Here is a 17500-nt window from a genome sequence, read left to right as displayed (position 1 = left end):
CTACAACCTGCCAATCTAAGACTCAAACAAATATTGGGTCTGAAAGAGAATTCTGAAGGTTATCAGGCCTTGAGGTTTTATTAATTCATTCTACTTGTCTGCCATCTCGCATGACACAGAACATATCTACAAAAGATCACCATTTCTCTGTAGTAACATCTTCTTTGGGAGGATTCACACCAATGATTTTTTTAAAGAAGCTTAACTCTTAAGATACGCTTAGCTTTGTGGAGTCGGACTCTTAAGATACGCTTAGCTTTGTGGAGTCGGCTGGTGAGAAAAGATACCCGGTTGAAGAGATCCTAACCCTTCCTTTCAAAAGCTCTTATTCTAATACTTCACTATAAAATACAGCAGCCACCAGCCATGGGTGGATACTTACATTTAAATGAGTTTATGTAATTTTTTTTTTTTTTTTGAGTTCGAGTTTCACTTGGGCACTGCAGCCTTGACCTGCTGGGCTCCGGTGATCCTTCCACCTCAGCCTTCCAAGTAGCTGGAACTATAGGCGCATGCTACCACGCCCAGCTATTTTTTTGATTTATTGTAGAGATGATGTCTCACCAAGTTGCTTGCGTGGGTCTCGAACCCACGGGCTCAGGCAATCCACTCACCTCAGCCTCCCAAAGCGCGGGATTACAGGCTGAGCCACCAAGCCTGGCTAAGTTTATGTTAAAGTAGAATTAATTTAAGCCTCAATTTCTTAGTCACAAGAGCCACATGTGGCTAGTGGTTGCCATATTGGACTGCTCAGAATACTGAACATTCCCAGCACCAAAGAAAGTTCTTAATGGATGGCAGGGGGGTTGCTTCTCTTTTTCCAGAAGCCATCTTTCTAACCATCTCCTGATTCATCATACTCTCTCTGGACTCAAGACTCGTGGACCATGTTGACTGCTAAACTCAAATGCTGTCTCTGAGCCTCTAACTTGACCTAACACAATCCTTCCATAAGCTTCACCTCCTCCAGCAGTCTCCCCTCACATTAGATGAGATGGAGCATCCTTCTGGAGCACACAGTAGTTCCCCTCTCAGAATACTCATCACTTTTAATTTAATTTGCCTCACAAGACCGAGGGATTACAGAGTGTTGACTCTGGGGCCAGTGAGACTGAATTTGAATACCAACTCCATCACTGGCTCACCATATGGACTCAGAAAAGGTCACTGGCATTTCTGGGCCTCATACCCCTCTTTGGTAGCATGGACACAAAGAGCACCTACCTCACAGGCTTGTCAGGAAAATCAAATGAGTAGATGCATACAATGCACTTTGACAAATACCTAGCATATATGCACTGCACAAGTACTAGCAAAAATAAATAACTAAAAATCATAAGCACCTTCAAAGGCAGTGCTGTTTGGTCTACAGCTCTATACGTCACATCCCTTGCCTTGGGACAATGTCTGACCCACAATAAATGCTCAATAAATACTTGTTACAATGAACTATACATGCATGAAAGGGCTTGCTATAAGACTGCACTACCAGAAACGTACCCAATAGTTATACTCATAATAGTGTACTGAGATATTTGCACAAGGATGCTCACTGCAGCACTGTTTATAGGACCACTATCAAAAAAAAGGAAGAGGAGGTGGGGTATTGGAGATTTTAAAATGTTCATCTGTAAAGACTGGTTAAATAAATTATGTACAAAGGGGGTAACCCCCAAATCAAAATTATTTATAAAAATTTGTGCATTTATTCTACATGTTTAACTTTAGTCACCTCCAAAGTACTCTCTATAGGATGCAACACACCTATCAAGATGCTTTTTCCACTGCTCAAAACAGTTTTTGATACCTGCATGATCAATGTTTGTATACCTAATTGTACCCCATATCTTTATAATAAAACAAACAACAACAAAAAAACAGTTTTTGAACTTGTCAATTTTGATGCTTTTCAATGCTTCTGTCATTTTTTTGTTTTACCTCTTCCACATTGGCAAAACATGTCCCTCTGAGGACTTTTTTCATCTGGGAAAACAAAACAAAACAAAAGGTCGCTTGAAGTGAGATCAGGTAAACAGGGAGAGTAGAGCAAGGGGGTCATACCATTTTTTGGTCAAAAACTGCTGAACACTCAGCACGGTGTGAGCAGGTGTGCTCTTAAATCCTCTTCATTAAATAGGCAAACTTGTTGAAAGAATCTCCAAGAAACAATTCACCGAAACCAAACACAGCCTCTCAAAACAACGTTGGCTGGTACACTGATACCAATGGGTTCCTAGGACACTTACCTAGCAGAGGAAGCCCATACTACCAGAGACCCGCCCCCCAAAATATAATTCAGTTATTTTTCTGGGTCTCTCCTTGTATATACTGTACTGCATTTATAAAGAGTATGATACCAGGCTCGGTGGCTCAGCCTGTAATCCCGCGCCTTGGGAGGCTGAGGTGAGTGGATTGCCTGAGCCCACGGGTTCGAGACCCATATGGGCAACTTGGTGAGACCTCATCTCTACAATAAATCAAAAAATTAGCTGGGTGTGGTAGCGCGCGCCTGTAGTTCCAGCTACTTGGAAGGCTGGGGCGGAAGGATCACCGGAGCCCAGCAGGTCGAGGCTGTGGTGGCCAGGAGCGGCCACTGCACTCCAGTCGGGGCGACAGAGTGAGACTCCAACTCAAAAAATAAATAAATAAAGACTATGATGGATTGTATGGAGTAACACTGAAAGATCTCCAAGGTATATTAAGTGGAATAGGCAAAAATAGAATGAAATAAACATGAAGACATATGTACATGTTTATGTAAACATTTCTGAACATTTGCACTAGATTCTTGAACAATGGTTACCTATAGGGAAGAGGGGAATACAAGTAGGACTTAGATATTTTTAAGTCATTTGTTGTAGGAATTATTCCATCAAGTATATTTATTACTTTTACTTAAAAATTTTAAAGTGTCTTTGCTTTAGAGAGAGCTCTGTGCTGTTGTGGTAAACTTTTCCTTTCTGGAACCTGTGCAGACCTGGAGAAAAAAAGGACAGTGGATATGTGGGAAATCAATAAAGATATTTTACTGGCAAATCCACCGGTTAACTGACCAGTAGAAGTAGGAGGGGATCCACCATGGTAGCATTTTCAACTAGTTGTGTATGTAAATACAAGAGCTAATGCTGATTGAGAGCTTACATGTGTCAGACACTCTGCTAAGCTCTTTCCAATTATTGTCTCATTTAGTCCTACCTCTGAGGAAATACTATTATTATCCTCATTTCACCAAGGGGAAAATGGAGACATGGAGCATTAACTAACTAGCTGTAGGGCACACAGCTCAAGAGCAGAGGTGCTGAGAATCAAACTCAGGCAATGTGACAGCAGAGCCTGCATGCCTGTTAGTGTCGACCAGTAGACAGCAGCCACCATCAAGGGACTCATCGGGGAGGCAAAGACAGAGGAAGTTCTCTAAAGATCTCTCCAGTTCTATTCCTTTGATGGTATCTGGCATTTAATAAAATTACATTTTGCTCTCAGCTTATAAAAGTCAACATAATATACTCTAGTCGGTTCCAAAAAAACGATGAACCATGTCATATGGTGGGGAAATTTCACTGCTAAAAGGTCAAAGACTAAAGAACAGTGTATAGGTAAATGGGTTAAAAGTAGAATTAATTCTGGGCATAAGAAAATTTCAACTCCAAAAGAATTATGCAAGATCAACACTCACAAACCACTATTTTATGTAAGATAATTGGATATTTTCTGAAAAATGTTTCCCTAATGCTATACACCAGGAAGTTAGGTTAAAGCACTAATGAGTTATTTTCTATAACTTTTTAGTGATATCCAGGATATTCTTCTTGAGGTTTTCAGGAAAGAACATAAGATCTGAGAATAAACTGAGCTGGGTATGGTTCCTGTTCTAGCATTCTAGAACTGGTTATACAGCCTTGAAAAAGTTATTTAATGCCATTTGGCCTCAATGTCCTCATCTAAAAATTCAGTGATGGTAATAGCTACCTCTGTTGCAATGACAAAATTAAATGAGAAAAAGAACTGACTGTACCTATATATCATTTGTCACATAAACATCTGAATAAAGCGAGTTTATTTTTCATCTTCCAAGTTAAATTGCCATCTAAATCACAAGCTTTTCCTGTCCAACCCAATCCTCTTTGCTTTGTACAACTACTCCCATGACAAGCCTCTCCAAAAATGCAAATGGATGTTTTATAAATGAGGGGACTCAAACTCTCAGATGGGCATAATAACTGATTTCAGATAAAGACAATTCACCCTCTGCTAATCAGAGAGGATTCACACTTGCTCTATTTGTGGCCGTTGTATTTTTAGCTCAATTCACAAGTACAACGTGTGAAGACAACATGTTAACAACATGTTGAAGAAGCTCCTTTTACGTCTTCTTACCTCTTTCCCTTTCCCCACCACACTCCTAGATCTTAATCATTCTCAGATCCCTGCCCAGCCCATTCCAATATGTATTTCTAGGAAGCTAAGTCAACTGATAATTAGCAATGCCATATATATATATAATTTTTTTTCCTGAATTCACAAGCAGGAATTTAACTAACTCCTCAATACTGTCCAGTATATATTCACAATTGGGAAATAAGCAGTAGGCACAAAGATAATGCGCCTTCCCTTCCCTCGCCAAAGAATGTCAAACCAGAAACCTCTACCTGAGATTCATGATCATTACTTGACTGAGTTATTGCCCGTAACAGGAGGTATTATTACATCAAAGTCATAAAGTCTCTAATGAAATAATAATCTACTTTGTATTTACCCTTTGTTTTCAAATCTAATCTTTAAAACATCCCTGTGATTGCCTAATAAATCTAAATTTTAAGAGTTTGTAAAGAGATATATACAACACAACTTGACCAAGTTAATATGACCTAGTTAATAGTATCGTTGCATCACTTTCATCTCAGATAACTTTCCAAAAAGCAAACAAGCGATAATATTATTTTCAGAAAATGTAACCCCCCCCCCCCCATCTTTAGCTTTGACCAAGCAGTTCCATTTGTGGGATCTGATCCTCTGGGTGTAGTTTCACTTGTATGAAATATATTCATGCTACTCAATTCAGCAGTTTTTTAAAAAATATCAAAAATAGAAAATGACCCAAATGTTTATTCAGAGGGAAGCAGTTAAATAAATTGTGGTATGTCCATACAAAGGAATAAAGCCATTTTTAAAAAAAAGAACAAAAACTGCTTTGTTACTGAATTGCAAAGGCCTATTAAGATATACTGTTAAACAGAAAGGCCAGAGTATCAAACAGCATGTATCATATACTTCCTTTTTTATAAGACAGGAAAGGAATAAGAACACACATACACACACATGCCCAAGTGTATATACTCATACACACATGCATGTCTGTGTTTACATAAAGAAACTTCAGATGAGTAATCAGAAACTAATAACATTAGGCCGAGGCAAGTGGGTTACCTGAGCCCACGAGTTCAACACCAGCCCGGGAAACTTGGCAAAACCTCGTCTCTACAATAAATAAAAAATTAACTGGGCATGGTAGCATGCACCTATAGTTCTAGCTACTTGGAAGGCTGAGGCAGAAGGATTGCTGGAGCCCAGCAGGTCAACACCAGGGTGGCTGTGAGTGTGCCACTGCACTCCAGCCTGGGCAACTAAGTGAGACGCCACCCTCCACCCTCCACAAAAAAAGAAAGCAGCTAATACCATTGTTTGTAATCCTGAATTAGAGATTAGGCAAGTGGTATATGAAGAAGATTACATACTATACATTTTTTAAATATTTTGCTTATGAACATTGTAAATGTATTCTCTACTAAAAAAATACATTACAAACCAACTGGTGGTAAAAATGGCATTTTATTCCTTCAGGATTAAAACAACACTATTTATAGGGCCATATTTGTGATTAACCTTAACTCCTCTTCCTCTTCTAATATCATTCATGTTCTTATTAAAAACAAACCTCTTTCTCTCTCTCTCTCTCTCAAACCGATAAATTAAAAGAGAAAACTCCTGGAGAAAAGCCAAAACTATTTTTAAAGAGCTCCACAAAGCCTCATTCCATATATTTTACTATTATTGTTTTTAATTCATTATTTTCAGGTGAACTGCAATCTCCTATTATTTGTTTGAACCTCCCTAGTTCACAAAACACTGTTGCTTGGATGGCTTTCTCTGAAGTACCTGGGGGAGAAACATCCTTTTGCTGCCGTACAGGTAAGCTCACCTTCATAGGTGCCAACTTCCAAAAGAGTCCTGCTCTGCTCGAGGTCCAAGAACTCCTTCACAGTCAGAAAGTTATAGTCCACGCCAGGCACTTCTCCTTCTCTCGGAGATCGGGTTGTGCCTGCAGTAGAAAAGACAAAAGACACAAGAAACCATCAGTCCACCAAAACAGGAAGTTCCACATCCAGGTGTAATTAAAATAACCTGTTCAGTAAGCTGGAGTACTAAGACTCTGCAGACTTATCTGCCCAGACTTCGACACAGTAAAGGCAACTTTTTTTTTCTAACAAAATGGCACCCTCACTTCCACCCTCCAGTGTTGGGAAACCCAAATGGGAAAAAGAGAACACCAAGCATAGTTAAGTAATCTAGAGAGAGTTTTACCATTTCTGAAAGTGCACTGAATAAAAGAGGTGAATTGGATTTTATACAGACAGCATTCACAATCAGCATATTTTAGGACTCTAGTGAATCTAAAAACATATCTATCTTAAGTTCAGAGACTAAGGGGCTTATATTTTTATCACAGGCCTCGAAATTCTTGTGCTCCTCAATACATCCGGCGAGTTCCGATGTAATAAGCCCTTTGAAGAAAATGACACCCACTGCATAAACACATCGCTAGAGAAATGTGATTGCCCAAGACCTGTAGTTGGACATCTCCCAGGGAATTCAAATGCTGTGGCTCCTCATGTAATTAATAAATTTGGTTAAAAAAAGAGGCCACCCATGCATCTGACTGGAGAGAAAGGACGTTGCATTGGCTAGAAATTCTGCCCTTGAATTAATCTGGTCATCTTCGCAATGGCCAGTAAATGCAACAATTTCCCTTATGAAATAATATAGAGTTCATGACCAGCCTGGGCAACTTGATGAGACCTCATCTCCACAATATATCAAAAAAATAGCCAGGCATGGTAGCTCGTGCCTTTAGTTCTGGCTACTTGGAAGGCTGAGGTGGAAGGAATGCCGGAGCCCAGAGGGTCGACACTGGGGTGGCTGTGAGTGTGCCACTACACTCCAGCCTGGACAACGTAGTGAGACTCCAACTAAAAAAGAAAAAAGAAATAATATAGAATCTCTGGAGTACTAAATTTACCCAGCTCAAATGCTGGGCTGTGGATCTGTCATTGTAGCCCAATCTCAACCAAAAGAGTCGAAGTAATGAGCAGAATGTGGTTTACAAATAAACAAAGAAAAGAAAACAAACTAAGAAGCAATTATGTGGTGTATACTAGGAGCTTATGTTCAGTATTATGGGAGACCAAAAAGAGAGCAAAAATTGTGATTTCTGCTCCCACACTCAAGTTAGGAGATATGATCGACACAACTCACTGCAGAGGTGATTTAAGATCAATGTTTTCCTATATTATAAGCAAGAATTTTTCTCTATACCTAGGATCTCTTCATTGAAATATAAAGTACTTAAATATCTAACTGTATGTGCCTAATGTCTCTAATGTCCTGAGCACTATGCAGTCTCTGATCATTTGCCCAAGAGAATGACCATGCCCACACACCTACATTGGATATCCATAATTCTCATAAGTCAAAAAACTCAACACTTTACTCAGTCTCAGCATATTTTTTAAATGTACCTAATGTCTCTGATATCCGAAATCCAAGTGTTTGAAGTAGCTGCAAATTATTCATAGAATGGTTATCTCACAAGTGTTTGCTTCTCTTGACTCAGCAAGCTGGGGCTTTCTGGTTAAAGAAGTCTGTTTGTATATTGTCCAGAAGTCTACTCTTACCGTGTTTCCTAACTTGTTCCCACTTCTGCCCCTCCTGACATATGATGACAAATCCCCTGAGGTAGTTTACAACTTTTAAAATTTATATCTCCAGTGTCAGGCACAGGAAACATAAAGATAGTATCTTACACTATTGAAGAACAATGTCTGGGAGTGCAAATAATAGGTTCATGATCTGTCTCCCCATCTTGGGGTTCTGAACGTGTTCCTTCAATTATTTCTCAGAGTCCTTGTTTGCAAAATAGGAGTAATAATAGCGCCTAATCCATAAATTGTTGTGTGCTTTGAATCAGATAGCCCTTTAAGAGGTCTTAGCTCAATAATGATAGATATTATCAGAAAAAAATGAGTTGGTAGAATCTTACAGTTCAGGCTGGGCGCGGTAGCTCACACCTATAATACTAGCACTTTAGGAGGTCAAGGTGAGAGGACTGCCTGAGCCCATGGGTTTGAGACCAGCCTGGGCAACTGGATGAGACCTCAACTCTACAATAAATCAAAAAACTAGCCGGATATGGTGGCGCATGCCTGTAGTCCCAGCTACTCGGAAGGCTGAGGTGGAAGGATCACCTGAGCCCAACAGGTAATCCTGAGCATGGGCGTAAGCATGTCACTGTACTCCAGCCTGGACAACAGAGTGAGACTCTGATTCAAAAAAAAGGAAAAAGGAATCTCACAGTTCAAATCCCACTACAATAATCTGATATTATACATACATATACATGCATACATACGCCATTATATATTTTATGTAGTTAATAAATATTTACCGAAGCGCTCAAACTTGTTAGGCACTAACTTCAGCAGTAGGGAAACTAGTGTGAACAAGACAAGACAGAGCTCCTATCCTAATGAAATTTATATTTTACTTTGAGACACAGAAAATAAGTATGTATGTGAACAAATACAGCATATAATTTCAGATGGAAATAATGATTCTGTAGGTTAAAGGAAGAGAAAGTATCTCAAAGTAACGGAGGGGAAAGAGTTAGACAGTGTCTTGGAGGGAGGCAGCAAGGCAAGGAGTAGGGAAGCTATTTTAGCTAAGCTTCTAGAAAAAGCCTGACTAATGCAAAGGTGATGGAAAATGCATTCCAGGCAGAGCAAAAGGCCAAAGGCTTTGATGTGGGAACAGATCTGGCGTGTCGGGGAAAGGGCAGAAAGGCCAACATAAGACTAGCAGCTTGATGGAAAAGAGGCTGGAAATGAAAGCAAGGGACCAGATTATGTAGGCCACAGAGAACACTTCATATTTTATTCTAAGAATAATGAGAAATCCTACTTGGCATGGTTTTGAGCATGGTGGTGGCTTGACTCAATTTTCCTTTTTGTAATTTTAATTTTTTTTTCTTTTTGAGATGGTGCTCTGTTGCCCAGACTGGAGTACAGAGATGTGATTACAGCTCACTGTAACCTCAATCAAATTCCTAGGCTCAAATGATCCTCCTGCCTCAGCCTCCTAAGTAGCTAGGACTACAGCCACATGCCACCAGTCCCAGCTGGCTTTTTTTGTTTTGTTTTGTTTTGTTTTTAACGTCTGACAGAGTTACATAGGGTTTCCCTACGTTGCCAGGCTGGTCTTGAACTCCTGGCCTCAAGCAATCCTTCCCCCTTAGCCTCCCAACGGGGATTACAGACATAAATCAACTTGCCGGGCCCAATTTTCCTTTTTAAAGCATCTTTGGCTTCATGAAGAAGAAACTATAGGCAGAGTAAGTGGCAAGAAGAGAATCAGGGAGACCAGTTAGGTGGTTATTATAGCGGTTCTGGGAAATGGTTTGGGAAAGGGAAAATTAAGAGTTCATTTTCCAACATGTTAAGGTTGAAATGTATACTAGACACCTAGGTGAAAAGGGCTGGAGCACAACCGACTGTGTAAGTCTGAAGGTCAGAGTGGAGGGTGGACCATAAACTTAATAATAATAGCAGTGGCCAGGTGTGGTGTCTCACATCTATAATCGCAGCACTTTGGTGGAGCCAAGGTGGGAGGATCACTTGAGCCCAGGAGTTTGAGACCAGTCTAGGCAATATAGTGAGACCTCGTCTCCACACATACACACACACACACACACACACACACACAAATCAAAAAATTAGCTCAGCGTGGTGGTATGCATCTGTAGTCCCAGCTACTCAGGAGGCTTAGGAGGGAGGATCGTCTGAGTCTAGGAGGTCGAGGTTGTGATAAGCCATGATCATGCTACTGCACTCCAGCCTGGGTGACAGGATGAGATCTCAACTTAAAATAAATAAATAAATAAATAAATAAATAAATAAATAATAGGGGTGATCAGTCGACTAGTAAACCAATGGCATTTGAAGGCAAGAAACAGAAAGAGAAAAATCTAGGGAGAGGGTTTAGAAAAAGAAGCCAAGAAGTCTGAATTGAACACTAACTTTTAAAAGCTGGGAAAAAGATGAAGATCCTCAAAGAAGACTAAGCAGCAGCAGCCAGCAAGGCAGGAGCAAAGGAGGAGGCTGTGATATCTCAGAGCCAAGTGGAAAAGCTGTTCAGCCAGCCACTTGTAAAACACAAACAGTATACATCACACTGGGAATTCCAGTGCAGAACAAGAACAGACTCTCTTTGAAACTCGCTATAAAAGGACCTCTCCCAAATATGCCCTATATGGTAACTCTCACAGTCAGCCTCCATATCAAAGCTCCCTAAACTTAATCCATTTCAAAAAAAAAAAAGAGGATAAAATAAAGCAAAATGAAAAGAAAACGTTAGAATTTGTAGTCTTCCCAAACCAGATAACGTTGGTTCTTTCTCCTTCGGTAGCTGTCTTATCTTTGCCATTTTTTTCAATGATGTTTTCGGATCCAATTTGTCAAATTTAAAGACAACAATCACCCTTGGGTCTTAACTTCCTGAAAGGATTAAAAATAATCAAGAACTTCAAAAATGGTACATTTTAGAGGAAACATGAAACTAGCAGGTAGCATTTTCCCTTGCAAATAAATATGCTTAGAATGGCCTTTGAGCTGCAGGGGAAAGGGGTGGGTGGGCAGATAAGTCTCCACCCACAAAACCTTCAGGGTTTATTACCCACACAAAACCTTTCCATGCTCAGGCTAGCAGGAGGTTTACTCCCGGTTATCCTCTGAGCAACGCATCTTGGGTCTGGGCCAACCTGACCAGGCTCCATTCAGCAATGCTGAGGAGAAAAGGACAAGGGAGGGGACCCCGCCTTCTCTTTTCTTGTAGCAGAATGACAGGCTGCCGGCTGGACACACGCCTGGCAGATGGCATTTCAAAGGGTTTTCAGGAGCCATCTGGGGTGGGTACAATTATTACAAACCATGCTTCTAACAAAGCCAGAAGGGTTACTTCCTGACAGAAGAAAAGTAAAACAAATTCTACCATGTTTCTCAGGGACAGCATATTTAAAAAAAAAAAAAGCCACCAGGCTGACAAACGGGGGTTTTCCTCAGCCTACAATACTGCCTTCTGTTTGTCTAACTAGAAATCAGGCCAACAATATCTTGTAGTTATTAGCATTAAGCTAAAAAACACAGTGTCCCTCAACACATCTTCAAAAAGAAAAAAGAAATTATCAAATGCTAGGAAAAGAATAACAGCTACTAGTTCTTGATGTTTACTTGTGTCCCAGGCAAGGAGTTAACCACTTAATCAACACTACTGTATTTAATCTTTACAAGAAAAATGTATGAATTACTATTGCCTTCACTTTTTTTTTTGATGAGGAGGTGAAGACTCAGAGAGGTAGATAACTTGCCCAAGGTTATGTTGGGCAGGCCATGATCTAAATGCAGACAGTTTAACTTTGTCCAACAAATACCAGCTTCATCCCTTGAAGGAAATGTTCCACATCAGTGCCATCTAATGTGGTAGACCCCAGCCAAATGTGACTACTGATAAGAGGCCAGCGTGAATGAGAAACTAAATTTTAAATTTTATTTAATTTTAATTACTTTAAATTTAAATAGCCACATGTGGCTAGGGGAAGCAAATTAGCTAGTACAGCTCTAAGTCATGAAAGAATTTTAGTTGCTGCATTACACTACATCTAGTACCATGTCCCAAAGCACTTTTAGCTATGCTGCATGTTAATTATACTAATATAAATGTTATAAGGTAATACTGAGGATAATTGAGTAGAATGCTCAAGAATCAGGTCTTAAAGTATTTCTTAAGTAATTATTTCATTCAGTTTATAAAATGACAAAACAACTACATGCCTATTGGTACAATCAACCCTTTTCATCACTATAAGTATGTTTCTTTCTTTTTTTCTTTTTTTTTTTGAGTCAGAATCTCACTCTGTCACCCAGGTTGGAGTGCACCGCAGCCTCGACCTGCTGGACTCAGGTGATCCATTCGCTTCAGCCTTCCAAGTAGCCGGAACCACAGGCATGCGCCACTATGCCCAGCTAATTTTTTAATTTGTTGTAAAGACACAGTCTCACCTTGTTGCTCAGGCAGGTCTCAAACCCATGAGCTCAGGCAATCAATCCTATCGCCTCCGCCTCCTGAAGTGCTGGGATTACAGGCATGAGCCACCATGCCTGGCATGTATGTTTCTTACAAGAAAACATACTTATTTAAACAGCAGGACATCTTGAATCTATATAAGAAAAGCTTCCTTTAAAAAAATGCTTTGGAGCCGGGTTCAGTGGCTCAGCCTGTAATCCCGCACCTTTGGGAGGCTGAGGCGAGTGGATAGCCTGAGGCCGCGGGTTCAAGACCCGCCTGGGCAGCGAGACCTCATATCCACAATAAATCAAAAAATCATCCGGGTGTGGTAGTGCATGCCTGTAATTCCAGCTACTGGGAAGGCTGAGGCGGAAGGATCGCTGGAGCCCAGCAGGCGAGGCTGCGGTGGCTGGTAGCGGCCATTGCACTCCAGTCTGGGCAACCTAGTGAGACTCCAACTCAAACAAAAAAAAATGCTTTGAAAAACCGATCTAGTCAAACTTTATGCTTTGACCTAAAAATTCTATTTGGTTCCTACTGGCTGTGGTCTCTTGAAAAAAAAATCTCCTGAGACATTTGTGGCAGTGTGGGTTGTAACAAACAAAACAAGACCAAAACAAAAGCAGCCCTCCAAAACAAAACAAACAAACAAAAACATGAATCCATGACTATGGGAATAATTGAAGGAAATATGGTCAATCAACCCTCAGGAAAATGTTTTAGGTATGTAATGCCAAATGGTTAAGAATGGTTAGATCCATATACAGTTACCAGAAGGAATGTCTATAACGTGCATTGAAGTGACACAAGTTATACAATAAAATATAAATGATCACTGTATTTCACTGAAAAATAGAAAAGGAAAGTCCATGTGTGTTGCATGCTTTATGAATTTATATTCACATAGTTAGATGGGTGGAATAATACTAAACCCTTAACAGTGGTAACCTTAGAAGGGTGTCTTCAGAAATGGGAAGGAAGGAAATTATTGTTTCTTTCTTTAAATACTGCTTATGCTCTGAGTTGTACCAATAGGCATGTAGTTGTTTTGTCATTTTATAAATGAATAATTATTTAAGAAATATTTTAAGAACTGATTCTTGAGATTCCACTCAATTATCTTCAATATTACCTTAGTCTCTACAAACCTGCAAAAGAAATTATAGACTCCAGCTGAATAATACATACTATATGACTCAAGGTTTCCCATCTCATAGAAAGCCTGCTTCAAGGTCAATACTACTTGACTTAACTTCCCTATGAACAGAAATATACTACAAGTAAGGTTAAGAAGAAGGCGGTATTATTTTTCCACCTCATTTTGTTTTTAAACCTCAGACTTAAACAGAATTCTTTTAAAGTGTTTAAGTACCTACAAGATTTGTACCAGAATAGTGACTACATCAACTCTTTCCACCACTAAAGCATACCTTAACTAATTAATTTGAGCTATGCCCTACTGAAGGTTTCGAAATGAATTGGCAATGCCCCCAAAGTTCACCCAGTGAAGCTTGAGTGGCTGCTTGCTTCTTGTGCACATTTTATGGTTCATAAACTTTTAGTGTATGTGGTTTCAGTGACCCTTGCTGAGGAAATCACAAAGTGACCTTCCTTATCATCAAACTCCACAAACCACAGCTACAGAAAGGTAATCGAACTGGGGACTCATTTGCTCTATCTTCTTATTCTAGAAATTCTCTTCAAGTATCCAGTTGAAGCAGAAAACAAATCCTAGTGGTGAAACACTGATAAGCCATTCCCTATTGCTTCTTGCTCCCAACGCCATCAGGTTTCAAGACAAGCCATCTACGCTGAGATCTCACTCAGCAACTGTCCAAATGGTCTCAAGGCCAGATTGCTAATAGGGAAATCATCATCCTAGTAAGATTAATTTGTCAATATTCCATGTCATCACCTACTGTTAAATTAGTCTGCATCCTGATTTCCAAAATCTAACAAGACTTTCAAAAACGATAGTCATGCAACTGCTTCCATGTTAAGGACAGATCATCAATTTACATTATAACACAATTGTCTACATTTGGTAAATGCTCAGGATATTAGTTAGGTACCCCGGACAGCCCTGTGCTGTTCACTCTTTAGCTGATGGAGATGGAGTACAGTAGAATGTGTTCCAGTTCACATTCACTCAGTTACCTACCTCACACATAAGTTTTGCAATATCTAAGGACCAGCAACTACTTACTCAATATTTACCCTTCAAATCAAACTGTTTTTCTAAATTACATATATTCATTTAAAAAGACAATACTTCACTACCACATACATATTACATGTTTCAAAAGATTTTTTCACGTTACCAACTGCTGGCAAAAATATGGAGCAACAAGAACTCTCATACCTCTCTGGTAAGAATACAAAATGGTACAACCACTTGAGTAAAGAATTTGGCAGTTGGTTAACAAGTTAAACATAAATTCCCCTTGTGATCTAATAATCACACCTCTAGATATTCACCCCAGGGAAATAAAAACTTATATTCACACAAAACCCTGTACACAAATGTTTCTAATAGCTTTATGTATAATCACCCCAAACTGGAAAGCACTTCAATTGTGGTTCAACTGGTAGATGGATAAACTGTGGTACACTCTTACAATGAACTACCACTTCATAAAACTATAGATACACACAACATGAATGAATCTCAAATATGTTACACTAAGTGAAAGAAAAACCAGACTCAAAGGCTGCATGCTATATGACTCCATGTTTATGATATCCTAAAGTAGGCAAAACTACTATAGGGATGGAGAAACAAGTAGTGGTTGCCAGATGCAGGGCAGGAGCTGACTACAGAGGGGCAGCACAGGGAATGGGGTGGGGGGGGCGGGTGAAGGGCAAGGAAGAGAACTGTGCTGAGTCCTGATTGAGGTGGTGGTTGAAAGGTGATGCCTTTGTTAAAACCCACAGTACATACTGCAAATGGTAAATTTTACTGCTTATATTTTTTTTAAAAAGGGAACATTCAGCATTACCTCAGATGGAGAATCCATTTCATCCTGCCATAAACAGTAACTAAAAATAAATGCAACAAAATAAAATAAAGCCATTTCATTTTTACCTGGAGCCCAAGGCTCTGAGCCTGAAGGCCGAATTCTCTTATTACTATAAAGGGAGATTAACCAACAGTAGAACAAACTGAGTCTCCAAGGTATAGCCAATTGAGACTTTTTCCTTCACATAATTGTAAGGATTTGTCTTAGTCTGTTTGGGCTGATAAAACAGAATACTGTGGACTAGATGGCTTACAACAAGTGTTTATTTCCTACAGTTCTGGAAGCTGAGAAGTCCGAGATCAAAGTTTCAGCAGATTCAGTGTCCCTCCTGCTTTGCAGAGAACTAGCTGCCTTTCTTCTGTATTCTCATGTGACAGAGAATGACAGCTATCATGTCTCCTCGTTTTTTCATAGAGGAGTTCTCTCATGAAGGACCTAACCCAAATTGCCTTTCAAAGTTCCTACCTCCAAATGCCGTAACAGTGGGGATTCAGGTCCCAGAGGTGTGAGAGAGAGAAGAGTTGAAGCAGAAACAATTCCAACATAAGGAGGAGAGCTGGGTGTGCAGGGTGTGCAACGTATGCAAGGTGGTCACGGTGTCGTGGAAAGACCTGAGAGATATTCTGTGCCTCATATGACTGGGGGCAGGGGATTTAAAAAATAGTTGGGAGAGGGGATGAAAAATGCATGATACTGATAGTCTAAGATGTGACCGCTCTGTGGACTCTCAACAGTCACAGAAATAAATGTGGCTCAAATGGTCAGTCAGTGTCACTAAGCAACACCTCCCTCGCCCAGGTGTGCCATCCTTCCAGCAAAACAAAGCTAAAAAATGCAGGGTCCTTGTCTTCAAAAAGCTTGGCATCTGATTGGGTCTGAGTCTAATCTGAATTGATGTCTCATTATAACTGGGAAACTTGGTTGATGATTACCCATACAGCACGTGATAAAATAAACAGGAATAAAGAAGGTCAACCTAATTCTAGGGGAACAGGGGAAGTTGTTGAGTTATTTAATGCTCCACATGTGGTGATCTACAAATCCTATCTTCACTTCTCAAGGAAGCCCTACAAGGAAGGAAATTCACTCAGGGAAACGTAAATTGACACTTTTTAGAAGCAACATTTTGACCAATGGGCCATACTCTCTCTCCAAGCCTCCCAACCATGAAAACAAAGGTCAGAAATAGTTCCCTCATTTTTCTATCCCAGACCTCAACACAGAATAGTCAGTAATTAGGTCTTAAGTGGAATACTGCCAAGCAATTAAATAGCAGGTGTGTAAAGATAATTCTTTTGTTCCACCTTCAACTTGCATGCTTGGGATCTGCAGACCCTTTCAAGTTCCATCTTGCATGTAGAAACAGTATGTGATGAAGGGACAAGATCTCATTTACTGCAAAGAAAACACTTGAAATAAACAAGGACTTGGGCACTTCTTCCATTGTGCTGATGATTTGGAAAAGTGGCTAAGACGTGAAAGATGGGAACATCAATCTGATTTTCATGATCCTACTTCTAGTTCTCTCTACAGCTATGACTTGGGATGAAGGAACAGAAGTTTTGAGTGCCGAATCCAAGTAGCTCCACAGGAACTATTTATAAACTGTCTATATGTCCTTTTCCTGCGGGTCAAGTGTCCTCATTAAGTGTAAACATGTTACCTTTCGAGGAGATTCACATTATACTCTGGGCATGGTGGCTCATGACCGTAATCCCAGCACTTTGGGAGGCAGTGGTGAGAGAATTACTTGAGCCCAGGAGTTCAAGACCAGCCTAGGCAAAATAGCAAGGCCTCGTCTCTATAAAACAAAAACAAACAAACAAACAAAATCAGCTTGACATGGTGACACATGCCTCTAGTCCTGGCTCCTTGGGAGATGGAGGTGGGAGGATCACCTGAGCCTAGAAGTTGGGACTGCGGTGATCATGCTACTTCCCTCCAGCCTGGGTGACAGAGTGACACCTCAAAGCAAAAGAAAAAGATTCGCATTATGTCAAGGAAAAATGTGGACCCTGCAGACTGTTGAGTGAATCATATCATGATACAAAAAGCGGGTATATGTTTATCTATGGCAAGCAAATTGC

General features: G+C 40.1%; 1 protein-coding gene across 8 annotated transcripts in view; it reads right to left on the bottom strand.

Annotated features, from left to right (window-relative positions):
• MAGI1 (membrane associated guanylate kinase, WW and PDZ domain containing 1) overlaps positions 1-17500 on the bottom strand; it is a 692842-nt gene that overhangs the window by 133773 nt on the left and 541569 nt on the right. For all 8 annotated transcript variants that reach the window (XM_021706368.1, XM_008072888.2, XM_021706369.1 and 5 more), the window contains exon 3: positions 6200-6319. In XM_021706368.1, the coding sequence (XP_021562043.1) occupies positions 6200-6319 (120 nt within the window). The remainder of the gene's footprint in view (positions 1-6199; positions 6320-17500) is intronic.

This window comes from Carlito syrichta, unplaced genomic scaffold (genome assembly GCF_000164805.1).
Source record: "Carlito syrichta isolate Samal-C Ts95f unplaced genomic scaffold, Tarsius_syrichta-2.0.1 Scaffold315490, whole genome shotgun sequence".
NCBI lineage: Eukaryota > Metazoa > Chordata > Mammalia > Primates > Tarsiidae > Carlito > Carlito syrichta.
Note: the sequence above shows the minus strand (reverse complement) of the source record. Positions and strands in the feature narration are given on the sequence as shown.